A 20,801-nucleotide genomic window follows, 5' to 3' on the forward strand; every position below is an offset into this window, starting at 1 on the left:
ACAATTTGGACACCACTACACAGTGGTCTCCAAACTGTTCTCCTCCAGTTGTTGCAAAACTACAACTCTCAGCATGCCCTTCGGCTGCCTGGGCATGACGGGAGTTGTAGTTTTGCAACAACTGGACGCACACTAGTTGGGAAACATTGTCTGTTTCCTAACTCATTGTTTCCCTACCTGTGTGCCTCCAGCTGTTGCTTAACTACAGCCCCCCATGATGGGAGTTGTAGTTTAGCAACAATCGGAGGCTCCCTGTTTAGGAACACGCTGCATTATGTGCGCTTCCCAGGGGAGAGCGCAAAAAATGTACTAACCCATATTTCTTGTTTTTCTTTTCTTCTCATTTCAGATACGTGAATGCGGAGGACTACGTCAGTAACAAACTCTCAGTGTTTTGCAACCAGTGTGCGTCCAGCTGTTGCTTAACTACAGCCCCCCATGATGGGAGTTGTAGTTTAGCAACAATCGGAGGCTCCCTGTTTAGGAACACGCTGCATTATGTGCGCTTCCCAGGGGAGAGCGCAAAAAGTGTACTAACCCACATTTCTTGTTTTTCTTTTCTTCTCATTTCAGATACGTGAATGCGGAGGACTACCTCAGATTCGGTGGACTGCGACGATGACCAGCGTTTTTTTTTTATTACAATAAAATGGTTAACGAGGGCTGTGGGGGAGTGATTTTTTTAAATAAACATTTTTTTTCAATGTGTTGTGTTTTTTATAATTGAATTTTCAGGGTTAGTAGTGAAAGCCGTCTTATAGACAGAATCCATTACTAAGCCGGGGCTTAGCGTTAGCCCAAAAATCAGCTAGCGCTAACCCCCAATTATTACCCCGGTACCCACCGCCACAGGGGTGCTGGGAAGAGCCGCTACCAACAGGCCCGGAGCGTCAAAAATGGCGCTCCTGGGCCTAGGCGGTAACAGGCTGGCGTTATTTAGGATGGTCCTCGCCCAGCCTGGTAACGTCAGGCCATTGCTGCTTGGTTGGTATCTGGCTGATACTGAAAATAGGGGGAACCCTATGCGTTTTTATTTTTTTTTTTATAAATAAAAAAAGTGTGTGGTTCCCTAATTTTTTCAGTATTAGCCAGATAGCAACCAAGCAGCAACAACCTGACGTTACCAGGGTGGGCGACCATTGTTACTGGCCCTCCCCAGCCTAAATAAAGCCAGCCTGTTACCTCCTAGGCCCAGGAGCGCCATTTTTGACGCTCCGGGCCTGTTGGTACCGGCTCTTACGGGAAGCCCAGTGGCGGTGGGTACCGGGGTAATAATTGGAGGTTAGCACTAGCTGTTTTGGGGCTAATGCTAAGCCCCGGCTTAGTGATGGATTCTGTCTACAAGACGCCTTCCACTACTAAGCCTGAAAATTCAATTATAAAAAAACACAACACAATGAAAAAAAATGTATTTAAAAAAAAAAAAATACCCCACAGCCCCCGTTAACGCTTTTATTGACATTTAAAAAAACTAAAACGCTGTTCATCATCGCAATCCACAAAATCTGACATAGTCCTCCGCATAAACGTATCTAAATTTAAAAGAAAAAAAGCTGGGACAGTTTTTCTGGCGGTTTTTATGATGCATAAAAAACCACAATGGAATCCTGGCCTCAAAGCAATAGAACAAAATCCCTACATCTTTTTTTCCTGTGAGGTAGAGAAGGAGTGTACGGTAGAGCGAGGGGGGGAGTTTTTAAATTTGCACAAGATTTATCAGAAGATTTATAGAAGTGCACAGCCTTAGTAAATTCTGAGCAAGAGTATATATTAGACAAGAAGTGTAAATGGATAGAACTGTGTCTACAATAGACACATACTGATGAATCCCCCCCATTCTGTATACGGAGTTGTCCGGAAGTAAGATAGCTATAAGAACGCTGAGTTAATGTACTACAGATGTCGCCCAAAGTCGTGGGGCTGGATTATAGGCCTCATGTCCCAGTACCCAGACCAGACGATGGAACAACAACGGACGCAGATGGGATTTGATCAACTCCAGGCAAAGCAACCATGTCTCCCTTTTGTTTTGTCATGCTGATCTAGCTGACTTACATGTGACCTAACAGAGCAAGACAGATAAATTCTCGTCCAGCCAATTACCCATGTATAATGTAGCTATCTTACTGCCCGAATGTGTATGAAATGTGTGTGAGTGAGTAAGCAGGATCCTGTTGGGTAGGAGTTGATTGAGTTAGCCTGGAAGAATTGCATTTTTTGGGGTATGAGGTCTCTTGGGGGATATCCAGGGACTCCCAAAAGTTACAGATTCTCGGGACTCTTTCCTTGGTCGCCTTGGAGGATTGGATTATTTGGGGTGAGCTGATGATCCGAAGAGAGGGTATCAGTGGAATTTTGGTGCTGGACGCCGATTAAATGGGCCTATGTCCTTTGGGGGAATTGACTTTTGGGGTAGACTGTCATCTAAGACAGTGTGTCTTAAAATGACATATTTCCAGGGACTCCCCAAAAATAACATATCCTCTGGACCTTGTCCCATTATAACTGATTGAATATGTGTTATGTTGTCTTGTCTTAATGTGTCCATGGAAATTAGCTAATTCAGACGAAGAGGGGGAAATAACTTCCCTTCTAATACTAGATCTAATGTATTAGTGTTTTAAAGATATCTCCTAAAAGTATGGGGTTTTTGAGAGGGTTTTAGTTTGCAACAGCTGGGGACACCCTGGGCTGTTTGTAGGAGACAGAGGGGGCTGAAGAGAAATGCAGGGTTTGGGAAAGTGCAGATAGAATTGCATATGGAGAGGAAGTGAAGGAAGGGAATTACACAGAGTTGTATGGAGTTAAGGAAATTAAGTTTTGATGGAAAGCATGTGGTTCCAAAATGGAATTGATAAATTAAAGATATTAAGGCAGTTGCAAGTTTGAAATATATTGATGGTTGATGGGATAAGAAGGTGTATATATATATATATATAGATATATATATATATATATATATATATATATATATATATAGCAGTGTAATAGGCAAAAGAATGTGTAGCGAATAGATAGGCATGAGGTGTGGACTGAAAGTATGATGCAAATATTTAGGTATTGAAGTTAACACCGATGTATGTACAGACATACATTTGTTTAGAAACTGGTGACAGGATGGTGAAAATTATCATATTCTCAATTAAGAGAGTCTTTGTATTAAGCAGGGGGGAGGGACTGAGAAAATTGGTCTGTATAATACTATTATTATGGAGCTAAGAATCCCTTATGGAGTGACACCTTAAGATCATAACCCAGATTTTCCATGTTTCTTTCTCTTTCTTCCTTTTCCTCTCTCTTTCCATGAGGCTGCTAGTCTCTGCCACGTGTTCACTCCTATGGGGGGCAGCCATGTTACACTCCAAAAAAAAAAAAAGTGAAGTTCCTCCCCCAGCAGCCATTTTAGTTCATACAATTAGTTCCCACCTCCCCTTCCCAGCAGCCATTTTTAACACACCTAGTCAATTGAAACATATATGATAAATTAGAAATACACGGAGTATGACCAGTGAAAGGGATTTAGGTGAAACTGTGTATGTACATGATTATGTCATAATGAAACTACTTGATGATATTTTATTAATCTCTTAATAAGTTTGTTTTTTGCAGGAATGCAAGATGGATAAAAAAAAAAAGGAAATTTATAAGGAAATGCAATTAACTATCTGATTATATTATAGGAGTAAGGAGAGAAGTTTGGCCAAGGAGAATAAAATAAAACATAAAATAAATGAAAAAATGATCACTGTTTAATTAATGAATATTACTTTAAGCATTTAAAATCAGCTAAGGGTTTATTGATTATAAATAATGCGCATTGAAGATCATTTTTTCCCAATTTTTGAAAGAGCTCTGTATATATTTTTTTATTCTTTTACATTTTGTTTTTGGTGAGAATGTGGGCCCTGTCTGTGTGTGTTGTATGTTGAGTATTTGTAAATGTTGGTATTGTTACATGTTCCATGTGTATGGTATGTCTCCATGTAGGCACTGATTGCTCAAGAATTTTTTTGAGAAATGACCAAACCAAAATGAGGAAAAAAGCCAGACTCAAAGGGGTGGTGACCAGTGACATAGAGGAGTGGGAGGAGAAAGGCGGGGCTTATAGGAAGATTGACAGAACAGCCTTGGTCTAAGGAAACACAGTCAAATTAAATTGAAGGAACTACAAATCTACTGTTTAAACTTGGATGTACCTGCATACACAATGTGATATACCTATACATTCTACATTGTATTTATTTGAATAACATCAATTTTAAGTGGATAACTTTATAATGGTGTTTAGTGTAATATGAAGATGCTGATTGTCTTGAACTTATAAGATTAAAAATAAATAAAAAAAAATAATAAAAAAATAAAAAATACAAATAAAAACAAATAATAATAATTAAATAAATAAAAAATTCAAGAGCCATGATAGGATATCGGAGAATCCATGGTTAATTCTGAGTCATAAATGTTAATTTGTTCTAAGTAATGTAAAGATGTAATACATAAGACAGGATATATGGTGACCACACGCAGAATGAAGTTCTACTGCAATGAGCCACTCGATCTGAGCTGGTGGTTCAGAGAAGTAGAGTTGAAGGTATTCACTGAGATGTGTAAGATATCTAAAGGTATGACACAATAAGTATGGGTACATTTTAATTACCGCCCACAAGTATGGGCCTATTGACGTAAGAGTGTTGTTGAATCCTTGAGCGAACCAATCTGTAAATTTGTAATTCAAGTGTTCAAAGTCCGAGAGCTGCCAGAGAAAATGGCCATCGTAAAGATAAGAGACACATGAAGGAAACAGCCCCAGAAGCCAAGGGGACTGAATGGTGAAGGAGGCTGCCAAGGCTGCAGCGCTCCTGTTCCCCCACAATGATGGTACAAAGTGTACAGGTGGATGGGCAATGTGGAATTTTCTGGTATTAGGTCTCTTGCAGGAACCAGCAATGCATGCTGAGAGAGACCAATGGAAGAAGAAAGAGGTGGTACAAGGCAAAGACGGCATCCGGAAAGAGTTGGTAAGAAAATGTATGTGCCAGCAGTCTTGTACCCCATGGTAACATATATGACCCCATACACTAAGCAACGGGGAGCTATGTGCATAGTAATGTCAGTACATTGGGTCGCCTCAGGATTCAACAATGCAGAAAGAAGGTTTGTACAGACGTAATAATTTACATCTGACATATGACCTAGGTAAAAACAATAAAGGTACCTGACCAACACGCTCCATAAACATCTTACCTGTTTCAGAGACTATGAGTAGACTTCATCTAACTGCCTGGGGTAGGTCAATACCAGTATCTCCTTGTCTAATTGTACTGATCCCTAACCACAGATACAGTAAAGTATACAATTAAGAACCTTTTGTGAAACTGTACCTAGTTCAGATTCTGTAATTGTCCCCCATTTCTTCAAAACCTATGCAGGAAATAAGTGAGGAAAGAGAAGATTGCATATGATGATCCCGTATAGATGTATCTCTGGTAACTGTTAAATCTATGTCTGTGCATAACCATGGTTGTTCCAAAGGGAAAGATAATCACAACGGATTGTTAGGATGTGACGTTGTATGAGGAGAATCAGTAGGTGAACATGTACAAATAGTGGGGTGCAACAAGTATTTCAGTGAGTGATAATGTTATAAAGGAAAGGAATACTTGGTGTAAGATTATAGAAAGGATAGACCTAGCTAGCCGGATGAGTAAATGGTAACTATCGTAAAGTATGAGATACTTGATGATATGAAGTTTAGAGTTAAATTAGAAAGGAATTAAACTGGGGAATACACATTAGTCAAGACACGTCTGCCTATACACACTTTCATTACCGAACCAACAAAGGAATCCAAACCACACTTTAGAGGAAAACGTGCAGCCCCTGCTGGGAGTTTTGATCCCTTTGTGTATATTGATGTTAAAGGAGTCCCAAGGGGGGGGTCCCAGATGAGTTTTATAGCTAGAGGTCAAATAAAAAGATGGAGTTGAGTCAATAATATCCCAGATTTCCATGAGTAAAATTTATTATATCTATTATAACTAACTAAGATTAATACATTTCTTTGTAAATGCTCTTAGAGGTTAGACCGAACAACTAAGAGTCACATCCGCTATAATATTCCAAAATGTTACAGCATTAGTTATGATGTATGGTGTAAAAGGAAAAAGGGGGTATACAAGATGTTTGGGAGATTTGTTGCACGTATATCTCAGCCAGTATAGAACCGGTAAAATAACCATACTCATAATTCTAATAATCTTACTTTGTTGTGTGTTATGTTTTGCTTTGCCTAAAGAAGAAGAAGTGTGAGACGACCCTCGAGAATGCCACGCCAGTGATGAAAAATGTGGACTTTGAGATTACAGATCAAGCCTATACCCCATTACAGAGCTTCAATGCCATCTATAACACCTGTGACCCATATGGACAGCATCTGACTCCATATGTGTAAAGTCTGAGGCTAAGGGGGTACATGGATAAGCCATGGGTCGTCTAAAGTACTGTGAAACGTTCGAGAAAACACATTGGGGCAGATGAGTTAGGATGATGGAAATTAGGGAAAGGTAGAATGATCATTTTTTAGGGGGCTTGTGTCACGCCGAGCGCTCCGGGTCCCGCTTCCTCCCCGGAGCGCTCACGGCATTCCTCTGGCTGCAGCACTCCGGTCGGCATTGCTCCCGGCTCGTGCCCACCCTCGGGTTGCGCCCCGTCTCACTCACTTCTCGCCCCCGTCTGCTTCCTCCCGGCGCGCGCGGCCCCGCTCCCTAGGGCGCGCGCGCGCCGACTTGCTTAAATTTAAAGGGCCAGTGCACCACTAATTGGTGCCTGGCCCAATCACTTCCTATCACTCCCTAACCTATAAAAACCCACTTCCCCTTCCTCTCCTTGCCGGATCTTGTTGCCTTGTGCTCTGAGAAAGCATTTAAGTGTGTCCCAAGACTGTGTACCTAGACCTTCTGCTGTTGCCCCTGACTACGAACCTCGCTGCCTGCCCTGACCTTCTGCTACGTCTGACCTCGCCTCTGTCTAGTCCTTGTGTACCGCGCCAGTCTCAGCTGCCAGAGAGGTCGAATCGCTACTGGGGAACACGACCTGGTAGTTACTGCCGCAGCAAGTCCATCCTGCTTTGCGGCGGGCTCTGGTGAACACCAGTAACTGCTTAGAACCGATTCCCCAGTACGACCCACGTCATCGCCTCTCTGGTACAGGGGATCCACCTCCAGTGTCTTCACCAGCCGCTAGTCCGGACCCTGACAGCTTGTAATAGATGTTTCTATGGTTTCCTTCCATGTAAAAAAAATGATTCATGTAGGAGGCCCCCCTCCCTGTTTTCCCCCTCTGCTCCTTCCGGTATCTGCTCTGGACCCCTCCCATCGTGTAGAGGAAGTGAAATGCCATGAGGACAAGGCACATTCCTCATGATATTTGCTCATTCCCCATATATATTTATTTTTATTATGGTTATATATTTTTTAGATGGAATTTGGGAAAAGAGGGGTGATTTAAGCATTTAATAAGGAAGGGGTTAATGTGTTACACTTTTAGTCTCCTTAGGGGACTTTTAGGAGGAATAATTTGATTCCTCATACAGATCAATGGGGTTACATACAATCCCATTGATCAGTGTGCTCTGCGCTCGATTGATAAAGCCTGGCCCTGCTAGGCTTTATCATTCTGAGCACCGGAGCCGCCGCAGCAGGAGAGGTAAGCCCTCAGGCTACCTCAGCAGTGGATTGCCCCGAGGGCTCAAGTCCTGCAAGAACGCACAGGAACGGCGTTCCTTTGCTTTTTCCTGAGGAGGAATGCCGTCCCTGTACACTAGTCCTGCAGGACCGACCTCTGAATTATTCTTACCCTCCCTTTGTCTCCTCCCCTGGCCCGGACTGCTTGATGCTGGAGATGTAGGACCTGTGATGATGTCACCGTCACATGTTGGGGGCAGAGCTTAACTGTGGAGGAGAGGAAAGATCATGGCTGAAGGACCTGTGTGATGCTGTGGAGGAGGCGGGGCTGAGCTGGAGGAGACATGTCACCCTAGTAAGGTAATTACATTGAAGGAGATTTGTTACAGTGTGTCACCACAGTAGTATTAAGGAGATTACATGAGGAGGAAGTTTGTTACAGTGTGTCACCCCAGTAGTAAGGAGATTACATGAGGAGGAGGTTTGTTACAGTGTGTCACCCCAGTAGTATTAAAGAGATTACATGAGGAGGAGGTTTGTTACAGTGTGTCACCCCAGTAGTATTAAGGAGATTACATGAGGAGGAGGTGTGTTACTTGGGTGACACAACCCAAGTATTAAGGAGATTACATGAGGAGGAGGTTTGTTACAGTGTGTCACCCCAGTAGTAAGGAGATTACATGAGGAGGTTTGTTACAGTGTGTCACCCAAGTATTAAGGAGATTACATGAGGAGGAGGTTTGTTACAGTGTGTCACCCCAGTAGTAAGGAGATTACATGAGGAGGAGGTTTGTTACAGTGTGTCACTCTTATACTCCGTAAGCAGCTGCATGCCTGTGGCCTGTAAGAATACTGGAACCGTGCAGGATGTCAAGTTTTAGCTTGGACATTTTCATTAGTTTTTTTTTTTGCGCAAACTGGGGGAGTGTATTAGAAATCTTGGGTGAGTTCCCACACTTTTTTTTCCAGGAATTGACCCCTGGTGATAGCCATCAGGGCCGCCATCAGGGGGGTACCACCCATACACCTGTATGGGGCCCGGAGCCTCAGGAGGCCGGACGTCCCTGGAACTTTTTATTTTATTTTTTACACTGGATTGTCATTTGTACCCCCCTGATGGTGGCCCTGCTTGTCAGTGAGTGACTGCGACTGTCACTCACTGACTGCTGGGTGCCCGCAAGGACTATGACCGGGCCTCATAGTCCAGGGGGCCCGCACATTTCTATTGAATTACTTATTTCTAGGGTGCGGGCCCCTTAAGAATTATGGCAGGGCCGGACAGGCCAAGGCTGATTGGAGTAGAGCCGTCACGTGCCCCGCGCAGGCACGCACGTCTACTCCAATCACCTGACCTGCCCCTGAATACGTCCCCGCGCGATCTCCAGTGATCCTCCCCGTGCAGTGAGAGGAGCTGCAGAAGCCTCACTTGGTTTCACAGATCCCCAGCAGGGTAGGTGAACTTGTGCGGTGGGGGGGGGTTATGGAGGTGATGAGTGGTGCAGGGGGGTGATGAGTGGTGCAGGGGGGTTATGGGGGTGATGAGTGGTGCAGGGGGGGTGATAAGAGGTGCAGGGGGGGTGATGAGTGTTGCAGGGGGGTGATAAGAGGTGGTAGGGGGGTTATGAGAGGTGGGGGGGTTATGAGAGGTGCAGGGTGGTTATGGGGGTGATGAGAGGTGCAGGGGGGTTATGGGGGTGATGAGAGGTGCAGGGGGTTATGGGGGTGATGAGAGGTGCAGGGGGGTTATGGGCGTGATGAGAGGGGCAGGGGGTTATGGGGGTGATGAGAGGTGCAGGGAGGTTATGGGGGTGATAAGAGGTTTGGCGGGGGGGTGATGAGGAGTGATGAGGACACAGAGAATAAGAGGGGTGTATATGTATATATGATGTGTATGCATGTAGGCAGTATTATATTCAGAGTGCAGTGTGTGGCAGTATGTTAATAAATAGCACAGTACCTAGGTAAATTCATGTACAAAAACTGATGGAAAAAAAATATATATATATATACACACAACAAATGTGCAACAATATGTAAATGTATACGCTGTTCAACCTGGTACTGGGGGGGCTTCATATATGAACTCCTAAAGAGTTAGAAACAAACACTAGAAGAATTGGAGTAATTTCAAATAACGTAAAAGTAATATATTTTATTAGAATGATTAAAAGCAGAAAACAGGGGAGCAAACTGACACAGGGGGGAATAGGACATAAACAATGGCGTCACTACTGCCAGCACATGTAAACATTAATTAATAATATGGCGAAGAGGAAATAGGAACACTGTACATTTTAATAAGAGGACATAAGTCTCAGCAGTGCAAATACAGTACCAACCTCAAACAAACGTCAATAAAGTGCAAAGGTGCAGCAGGAGAGACGCCACCCATATGTATGTTTCGGCGATATCCTTCGTCCTGGGGAGGGATATCGCCGAAACGTACATTGGGGTGGCACCACTCCTGCACTTTATTGACGTTTGTTTGAGGTTGGTACTGTATTTGCACTGCTGAGACTTATGTCCTCTTAATAAAATGTACAGTGTTCCTATTTCCTCTCCGCCATATTATTAATGTTTACATGTGCTGGCAGTAGTGACGCCATTGTTTATGTCCTATTTCCCCCCTGTGTCAGTTTGCTCCCCTGTTTTCTGCTTTTAATCATTCTAATAAAATATATTACTTTTACGTTATTTGAAATGACTCCAATTCTTCTAGTGTTTGTTTCTAGTGTGTGGCAGTATTATATTCAGGGTACATTGTGTGGCAGTATTATATTCAGGGTACAGTGTGTGGCAGTATTATATTCAGGGTACAGTGTGTGGCAGGATTATATTCAGAGTACAGTGTGTGGCAGCATTATATTTAGTGGGTAAAGTGTGTGGCAGGATTATATTCAGGGTACAGTGTGTGGCAGTATTATTTTCAGGGTACAGTGTGCGGCTGCATTATATTTAGTGGGTACAGTGTGTGGCAGGATTATATTCAGGGTACAGTGTGTGGCAGTATTATATTCAGGGTACAGTGTGTGGCAGTATTATATTCAGGGTACAGTGTGTGGCAGGATTATATTCAGGGTACAGTGTGTGGCAGTATTATATTCAGGGTACAGTGTGTGGCAGGATTAAATTCAGGGTACAGTGTGTGGCAGTATTTTATTTAGGGTACACTTTCTGGCAAGGTTATAATGATTACTGTTTTCATGCAGAGGATGAGGATCTGCTGACAAAGTGAGGAGCCAATGATGTCCGGATGTCAGACTCAAGTTCTGACTCAAGTCAGAAGACGTCCCTCAGGTAACTGATATCATTGTGTATTCTACTGACTGTCCCATCAGAGCTGTAGTCACTTGTAAGTTCTGCAGTGATGATGGTTAAAACTGTGTCCAATCTGTGTCTCTCCAGCTGTTACAAAACTACAAATCCCATTGCCAGAGGCTCTCCAGACATTATGGGAGTTTTAGCTTTCCAACGACTAGAGAAACACTTACACCAAGGTGATTGGTGGGGGTCTCAGCATTCAGACCCCCACCCCAAAAATGGGCTGCTTATTATAAAATGCCTGGGCCCTTGGGGGGGGGGGGTTAGGGGGGAAGGGGTAGGGAGCCCTGAGGTAATTTTTTTGCATCGGGGCCCTGTACTTTCTAGCTGCATCCCTGCGCACTGCCGCTGCGCATTGATACAGCATTGGGGGCAACGGTTTACAGCAGAAAGGGGCGTACAACAACTATATAGTGGCAAATTGTTCCCCGGCCCATATAGTTGTTGTAGGCTCCTCTTTGCTAAAAGTTTTCCCCCCATATAGTTGTAGGCCTCTCTGAGAGGGGCCTACCACAACTATAGGGGCAACTATTAACAGAGGGACCTACGCAAACTATATGGAGCCCCCTATATAGTTTGGGTAGGCCCCTCTGTTAATCGTTGCTTCCATATAGTTTGGGTAGGCCCCTCTGTTAATAGTTGCTTCCATATAGTTTGGGTAGGCCCCTCTGTTAATAGTTGCTTCCATATAGTTTGGGTAGGCCCCTCTGTTAATAGTTGCTTCCATATCGTTTGGGTAGGCCCCTCTTTAAAAGGAGTAGTCTGGTGAAAAATAACTTATCCCCTATCCAAGGATAGGGCATAAGTTATAGATCGCAGGGGGGTCCAAGCGCTCGGATACCAAGACACCCCCCCACCCCCCGCGATCTCCTGCACAGGCCCGGCAGTTTGCTGGAAGCTGACGTCTGTACTCTGCAGGAAGCTGCCGGCACCCCCCTCCATGTATCTCTACATGGAAGGGGGGGGGGGATTCCCAGGCCTTGAGCTGTGTGAGGGGCCCCGAAATTTCTGATGCCAGCCCTGTTAACCATACTTGCTTGTAGGGTGAGAGGTAAAGAGATTGGAGGGTTAAGGCCATTACCATAATCCCTTTCCCTGACTAGCATAATGCTCTTGATCTGTTCTGGCCAAACAAATGAACTCTGACCCCTTGAAATCGCTCTTCTGAGATATAAGTAAGCAGGATTGAGAATACTTGTATGTGCTCTGCCTGCTCCCCCCTGCCCCATTACACATCGCTTTGCAGATAATGCACAATACTTTATATACAGGAACAAAGAGGAAAGTTAATTGTGTATAAATTGTGCACATTGTATACTAAAAACATAAAGCAGTATACATACTTGGTGTTTCTGTTATCTTAGAACATATTACTGTGCTTGTATACAGAATTGTATTAGCACATACACTATTCAGTGCATTGTATGTACTCCAATATAATAGCGATAAAAACTCCTCCTACAAAAAACAAGCTATCATTGTCTATGTTAATGCATGCTTAAAAAACCTTTTTAATGCACAAAATACTAAAATATAAAAATGCCTATACTTATTTATATCATGCATTTTAATGTAAGATAAATAAAGTGTATGTTGTAAGTTAGTGGTAGAGAACACTGCAGTGTATAGTGTGTGTGCGCTACTGTAGGCCCCATATTCATCCTTTTAGATTTATGCTTTAAAGCTCCAGATCTCCTTCAGACATCCTTTGTACCACTGGTGTATAGTGTTGAGCGGCATAGGCCATATTCGAATTCGCGAATATTCGCGAATATATGAACGAATATTCGTCATATTCGCAATATTCTCGTTTTATTTTCGCATATGAGAATATTCGCGTGTGCGAAAATTGACATTTGCGAAAATTTATTTATACATAAATGTGCATAACGAAAATTAGCATATGCGAAAATTAGCATATGCAACTTTTCGCATATGCGAAACTTCGCACAGCAGTCTCACACAGTAGTATTAGAGCCTTCTTACACCACATAAGCTGTAAGCAGAGAGGGGTGATCACTGTGATGTGTACTGTGAAAAAAAAAAAATTAAAATAAAACGAATATTCGTAATTACGAATATATAGCGCTATATTCGCGAATATTCGCGAATCTGCGAATATGCGATATTCGCGAATAAAATTCGAATTGCGAATATTCGCGAGCAACACTACTGGTGTAACCCCTAAGCTCCCTGCTTCACACCACTGTCTATTACCCAGAGTTTAGAGCAGCTAACAAAGAGCAGTCTCGCTCCTGCAGACGTGGTCTGGTCATGAATGACATGGACAGCCATTTATCTTATGGACTTTATGTAATGCTATATTTTTCCTGCAGGGGGAGCTCTATGTATCAATAGGCAAACACAGAATCTTGATGCTCTAAAGATTTTATTGATTTGTAGATTAAGAAATATTTTTGTTAGATTTTTGTGACAATTTCAGAAGATGAACAATTACATGTGATTGGTGATTCAGAGAGGAGACACCAGAGATTTCATCAGTCATCCGGTGTTTTCATCACTTGTATCAAGTTAACAAGTCGTTGGACACGTTAGATATTCTTGAAGGTTTTTGTTTTCACAGTGTTGTTTCCAGACACCCCTATATAAGAATGAGGCAAACAATGTATTAGTATAGTCCAAAGGATTAATAAAGTGTAAAAAGAAACGTGGCACTATCTTGCAAAACAGCGCCCCCTTGTCCATGGACTGTGTGTGGTATTGCAGCTTAACCTCGTTCTAGTTAATCATTCTGAGCTGCAATATGTAACATAGCCATGACTTATATAAACTCTCATACAATCCCTAGTAGTGCACATTAGATACAGAGTCATAGATCTGACATTTTGAGATTCTTTATTCTACCTCCCAATGACTAAAGTGTTGTAGTAAATGTATGTACTGTATATAGTAAATGCAGTCAATTTATAGAATATACTTGGTTTTGGGCAGACCTCTTATTAATTTCAGTAGTGGGTGACCACATGGCACATGGCCTTGAAAATTTCCCTTAATCCATCTCCCGACAACAAACCAAGTATAAAAGGTTTAAAGGGGTTATCCACCATCAGGTGATTTTAGTACTTACCCGTCAGACAGTAATAGGCATGCTTAGGAAGGATCCATGGTTGTCTAGGGCTAAATGGCTGTGTTGTGAGTCCACAAAAACGCTGCTTTCTTTTTGTGAAATGGCTATTTCCTGTCGGAGTTTCCTCCCTCCAACTACAAGTCCCAGGATCCCTTGCTTGTAAGCGTGAGTTCACTTTTCTCCCTCCCACACATCAGCCACCTCAACCATTGTAGTAATACCCTGTAGTAATACCCACCCAGTGGTCGCTGCACCCAATGAAGCATGGACAGGCTCCCTTTCAACACCTGCCTAGTGATGTAATGTCTTGGGCTGCACTACAACGCTCAATTTGTATGCTGTTAACAATAAACATCAGGGCAAAGATCCCTTAATAATTGTGAGGCCAGCCATCAAACACAGGTACATACACTATATTATGAATTACACAACTTTACAGCCCCTGTATCATAGCCACATAAAAAAAATATCCCAGGATATCCATTTAATGTAAGATGGTAAGAGTAGTATATACAGTCTACAGAAAGTTCCTACCATAGTGTCACAACCTACCATGCAGCATATCCTTGGGTTTTTATAACAGTGACAGCACATTGGATATCATCATTTAGGTTTTGGTCACGTAAGGCTACAAAATAAAAAAACAACAACACTGTAAGACAGAGCTATATGTTCGTATTTTAATATACTTTTTGCAGTGCTAGTTATAACCACCAGGGTGGATTGTGATAACTTTCTGCATATTAAACAAGAATATTATAAACATATTGAGATACAACACATGACCAGTTTTAACCCCTTAAAAACATTGGGCGTATATTTACACCCGGTGTCCCCTTCGGCTGTATGAAGCATGCTTAGGAGCTGAGCTCGCTTCATACACGGTGGGTCTCGGTTAGTATGAGCAGACAGGACCTACAGCTAATGATGGGCATCACCAATCAGGCCAATGCCTGATATTAACACATTAGATGCTGCGATCAGAAACAAAATTAATATAAAGTGATCAACAAGTCCCATTAAAACAAACATGATTCCGATAAAAAAAAATACAGATCATGACACAAAAAATTATAGGGGTCAAAAGAGGACAATTTAAGCATGGCCATTTTCATACAAAAAGTTATCATGTTTTAAAAGTAGTATAATGAAACAAAACCTATTTAAATTGGGTATATCTTTAATTGTATGGACCTACAAAATTTAGATAAATTGTCATGTTTGCCGAAAAGTGCACTGCATAGAAACAGAAGCCCCCAAAATTTGCAAAATGTCAGTAATTTTTAACCTTAAATAATGTTTTTGTTTTTTGTTTCACCATAGATTTTCTTCTGAAATGTTATTTTCATTGTCATTACAAAGTACAATTAGCGGTGCAAAAGACAAGTCTTCATGTGGGTCGGTAGGTGGAAAATTGAAAGCACCAGGGCTTTTAGAAAGGGAGGAAAGTGTAATATATGTGTGTGTGTGTGTGTTTGTTTGTGTCTTTAAGGAGTTATAGGGGTACACCGGTGGAATAATAATAATTATTATTATTATTATTATTATTTTTAAATCAACTGGCTCCAGAAAGTTAAACAACAGATTTGTAAATTACTTCAATAAAAAAATCTTAATCCTTCCAGTACTTATCAGCTGCTGTATGCTCCAGAGGAAGTTGTGTAGTTCTTTTCTGTCTGACCCCAGTGCTCTCTGTTGACACCTCTGTCTGTGTCAGGAACTGCTTAAAGCGGGAGAGGTTTGTTATGGGGATGGCTCCTACTCTGGACACTTCCCGACATTGGACAGAGGTGTCAGTAGAGAGCACTGTGGTCAGACTGAAAAGAAATTCAAAAAGAAAAGAACTTCTTGAGCACACAGCAGCTGATAAGTACTGGAAGGATTAATATTTTTATATAGAAGTAATTTACAAATCTGTTTAACTTTCTGGCACCAGTTGATTTAAAAAAAAAAAAATTCCACCAGAGTACCCCTTTAAATATCTAAGACTTATAGCAAGCTTTACATCTATAAAGGTTTGAAAGTGGAAAGCAATGCTTACCAGAACATGGGATATGGCAGTGATTCTGGCCTGGGTATTTAGGGCATTGGCACCACAAGCCAGCACCAACCTGGAAGACACCATGGGCCCGATCATTTGCTCTATGGTATTTATTGAAATTACTGGCATGGTGGGCTATGCACATGACTGAAAGACAGAAGGAACAAACATGATCTTTTACACTATCTTTATAATTTGCAATGTAAAAGATAAAAGTGGAGCATGATAGATATGAGAGAAATAGATGGATGGATGGCTGAATGGATATTAGATAGATAGATATGAGATAAATAGAAGGATGGATGGCTGAATGGATATTAGATAGATAGATAGATAGATAGATATGAGATAGATAGCTAGATAGATAGGAGATAGATAGATAGATATAAGATAAATAGATATGAGATAGATAGCTAGATAAATAGATAGATATGAGATATGTAGATAAATAGATAGATATGAGATAGATAGATAGATAGATATGGGAGAGATAGATAGATAGATATGAGAGAGAGAGATAGATAGAAAGATATGAGATAGATGAGATATGCTTACGATTTGCCACCATGGTGTTATCCAAGTTAAGTTTTTTTAATGCATTAAGCCATGTGCAGCGGTTGGATGCCTGGCTGGTAGTTGTAGTTGTCAGAGCTGCGAGGATGAGGACAATAATGGTCTTCATTTTGATGTGTTGTGGAGGCTGATCCTGCACCCTTTATATTTATAGTCAATGCCTTGTGTTCACACAATACACACACCACCATCTGACCACACAGTCAGTACATGTAAAGCCCTGGGGCATATACTGGGTACACATTATTGTTTGGGGCTTTTGGCAATGAATTTAGGAATTCTCTTTGTTTTCCCATTTAGAGCCAGAGGCAGTATGTGTTATTGGATTACCAAATATTCTCTTACATAGTGTAAGTAGTTAAAAAAGTCCATAATGTTGACAGTGCTTCTAAATTCTTACACCTAGTCATTGTGTACAGTTTTGTACGTTCCCTGACAGACTTTCCCGGAATTTACTTTCTAAGATACCAAGTAGCTGCAGATTTCGCCATCTACAGCAACCCCAGTTACTACAGCAAACACAACTCTAGCATGATGAATAAAGGCATGATAAAGCATTATGCAGCATCCACTGCAAAGAAAGGTATCCCCAGTAACACAACATCTGCAATACTTGTCATGTTCTAAGGTCGGTAACAGTAGGCAATATGTGAGTTTTTGCATGGTTCTCCGTACATTTCCCTTCTTTTCACCAATTGCCATGCTCAGAAAAATGGTGGCACTCTATCTACTGTAGGACAAAGTCCCATCTCTTACATCTTGCTCTGTACTGCCAGCATGGACTCAATGGGACTGGTTAACTCTTGTTTGGACTTGTTGACTCTTTTTATAGGACATCTCCTCTTGATGCCACTCAATTACCTCCTTGACTGAATCAACCAACGTGGCACTGGCCTTCATGTGTACATAGTCCTTCAGACTCCACCCTAACACCTAGGTGTCAAAATGGGACACAAGCAGATCCCTTAGTACCTTGTTAGAGACAGTAGCACCTCCCTTCCATTTTTTTTAAACATACTTGACAGAGATAGGGGGGAATTTATTAAACTGGTATTCCAGGTTTATAGATCTTATCCGCTATCCAAAGGATAGGGGATAAGATGTATGATCGCAGGGGTCCCGCCACAGCCTCCAGCATTGTGTACCGGGCGCTACCTCCGAGACGGGGATGTGACGTCACGGCACGCATCTAGTGACATCACACCATGCCCCCTCCATTCATGTCTATGGGAGGGGGCGTGGTGGCCGGGACCCCTACGAACATACATCTTATCCCCTATCCTTTGGATAAACCCAGAATTCCCCTTTAAGACAGATTTCTCACAGCAGTCACAGAGGCACGCTGGTGTAGAGGCACATGTTCACAGTTATCGTACATTTTAGTTATTATATTCCCTTTTTGCAAATGTAAACTTCAATACATGTGGTGCATTTATGACACCATTTGTGTAGCGTCACACCCACTTTCCACCAAGCTCCGCCCATGTAGCCAGTGTAAAGCAAGGAATCAAAATGTCACAAAATTTTTGGAAGAAACTGTTGTTTGCGCAAAAATGTTGAGACTTTATGACAAACTCGCCTGGTGAAGAGATGAAATCTCTTCCAACTCCACACACACACACACACATAGGGGGAGATTTATCAAAACCTGTCCAGAGGAAAAGTTGCTGAGTTGCCCATAGCAACCAATCAGATCGCTTCTTTCATTTTTCAGCGGCCTTTTCAACAATGAAAGTAGCAATCTGATTGGTTGCTATGAGCTCAACAACTTTTCCTCTGGACAGGTTTTGATAAATTTCGCCCATAGTCTTTTCACATATTCCAAGCAGGTCATACTCAATAGAGGTCTTTAACAGATGAGCAATTTGCAGTCGCAGACTGGCAACTCACTAACTCCTGGTGCTACATAATTATGTGAACCCTTTGCCCTTCAATGGTAATATGCTGTGAGTCATCTGCTCACCTTTTGTTATTCCAATTTTTTACAATTTATTAATTTCCCAAATAATCCAGTAATTGTTAGTAATGGGAATTCGATGCAATCTAGCAGACACTGCTACAATATTTATCTTTTACGGTGATAGTCTTCTTTCCTTCAGGGTCCTTAGATCAGGTTGAGTCTTAAGATGGCTGGAAAGTTTTGCCATCTATTTTGCTCTAGATCCAAGGGACATTTCACCTTACCATTACGTGTCTAGCTTTGTATTATTTAAAGCCCTGACTCCTCTACCACCTTGTTCTAGAATCACCTTAACCAGCTACATTTCATCCAACATCCAAGTAGCTTGCATGCCAATCTCCTATGCAGATTTACAGAGAGCTGCACCCTTTCACACAGTCCATAAGCAAGCATAGTCTCTGAATAGGATGCCACCTCCTTACAGTACTACTTAAACCTTTTCAACAACACACAGTTTTTAACTTGACAGTAAATTTATATGTTTATGTTTTGTCCCTGGTGCCACCTGCACCGATCCTTACGATCCCACCGATCTTATCCTTGAAGGAAGAGGATTACTTATGACATACTCTCTCCGTCTGAGTTTTATCAGATGTAGGCGTCTGTCTGGCCAATGGATAACCAGTCCTCAATACACATTACGCAGCCACTGGCATCCTTGCAAAGTTCACCAGCCTCTTATGATCTCAAAGTGGCACCCCCTACAGCTACACCCCCCCACCACCACCACCATATTTAGAAAAAATGAACACTTGGTCAAGCATTCATGTGTATTGAGAAATCGGCAGATATAGCTGTTGGCTGAATAAGTATTCGAACAACAACCTACAAATATAGTGACCAACTTATGTCCAACACGTACATCAATACCTATATGTATAAACCTATAAATTAGACCCCATAAATTAGACACCTATAAATTGATACCAAAATACCAATAAAAATTATCTTTATTGCAATCAATTAAAACAAATCAAATGACAAAAATGAGAAACCCCACATGAACCCCATAAAAAACACAACACAAATGCACAAGACATTTAAAATAGCCTAGGAGGGGGAACATGAATGACTGACCTATATCAGTATATGGGGCCTAATAAACAGGTATCCCTGATATGGCACAAGACATCCAACAAACAATATCAATGAGGGGATGTGATGTAGATTTTAATACGGGCTTGCTGAGGGATATCAAGGTAATCAATTCTATAATGTAAACAGCACCATTGCCACCCCACCAAAGAACCTCCCCACATATATATTACACTATTCCACATCATGTAAACTTACAAATAGAAAGTGCTCAGGCAGTCACTCGCGTTCCCCTGCCTCACCCTCTGAAGCGCTTCGCTGTCCTGCTTTGACCAGGAGCGATGATGTAGGGGTGCGGGAGTGACTATATATATACCCATATCAATGACCAATTACTTACTCCTGTGGCATGAGTTACCGGCCGCTCCGTGCGCATCCGCTGGAAGCGACTGCTGGCAGAAGTGTGACACCGCCCCATCAGCGAGGCTGCAGTGCGCACCACACCATGGCGGCCATCTTACAAAAGGCCAAATGTATGGGCTAATACCAATCCATAAACAACTGCATAAGTTATACTGCGGAATAGGTCCATAATCTCAATCTGGTAAGTAATGAGATACAATTATAAATAATATACAGTATGTAATAAGTGTAATAATATAAGAAGGAAAACAATATCATAAATAAATCTATAATCTATAAAACAAATAATTTAAAAATTAAATCACTATGTGTGAATAATATAAATACCGTATATATTCAAGTATAAGCAGACCCGAATATAAGCCAAGGCTCCTAATTTTACCTCAGGAAAAGTTATTGACTCGACTATAAGCCTAAGGTGGGAAATACAACATCCCCCCATGTAATCATCCAGACCCCCGTCATCATCCAGACCCCGTCATCATCCCCCCCCTTCATCATCACCCCCTGTCAATCCCTTTATCAGTGGTCTTCAACCTGCGGACATCCAGAGGTTTCAAAACTACAACTCCTAGCGTGGCCGATGGCTGTCCGGGCATGCTGGGTGTTGTAGTTTTGAAACCTCTGGAGGTCTGCAGGTTGAAGACCACTGCTGCCTTCGTCATCATCCAGACAACT

General features: G+C 41.9%; 1 protein-coding gene across 3 annotated transcripts in view; it reads right to left on the reverse strand.

Annotated features, from left to right (window-relative positions):
• Nucleotides 1-13,326: 13,326 nt before the first annotated feature.
• Nucleotides 13,327-20,801, reverse strand: part of LOC130296577 (lysozyme C-3-like) — a 33,808-nt gene continuing 26,333 nt past the window's right edge. For 2 of the 3 annotated variants that reach the window (XM_056548259.1, XM_056548258.1), the window contains exons 6-9: nucleotides 16,688-16,783; nucleotides 16,133-16,279; nucleotides 14,644-14,719; nucleotides 13,355-13,605 (exon numbers count right to left, since the gene is read on the reverse strand). In XM_056548259.1, coding sequence (XP_056404234.1) covers nucleotides 13,536-13,605; nucleotides 14,644-14,719; nucleotides 16,133-16,279; nucleotides 16,688-16,783 — 389 coding nt within the window. In that variant the 3' untranslated portion in view covers nucleotides 13,355-13,535. Of the gene's footprint in view, nucleotides 13,606-14,643; nucleotides 14,720-16,132; nucleotides 16,280-16,687; nucleotides 16,784-20,801 lie in introns of all 3 variants that reach the window. The other variant, XM_056548256.1, reaches the window with a different exon arrangement.

The sequence above is a fragment of the Hyla sarda genome, chromosome 12, assembly GCF_029499605.1.
Source record: "Hyla sarda isolate aHylSar1 chromosome 12, aHylSar1.hap1, whole genome shotgun sequence".
NCBI lineage: Eukaryota > Metazoa > Chordata > Amphibia > Anura > Hylidae > Hyla > Hyla sarda.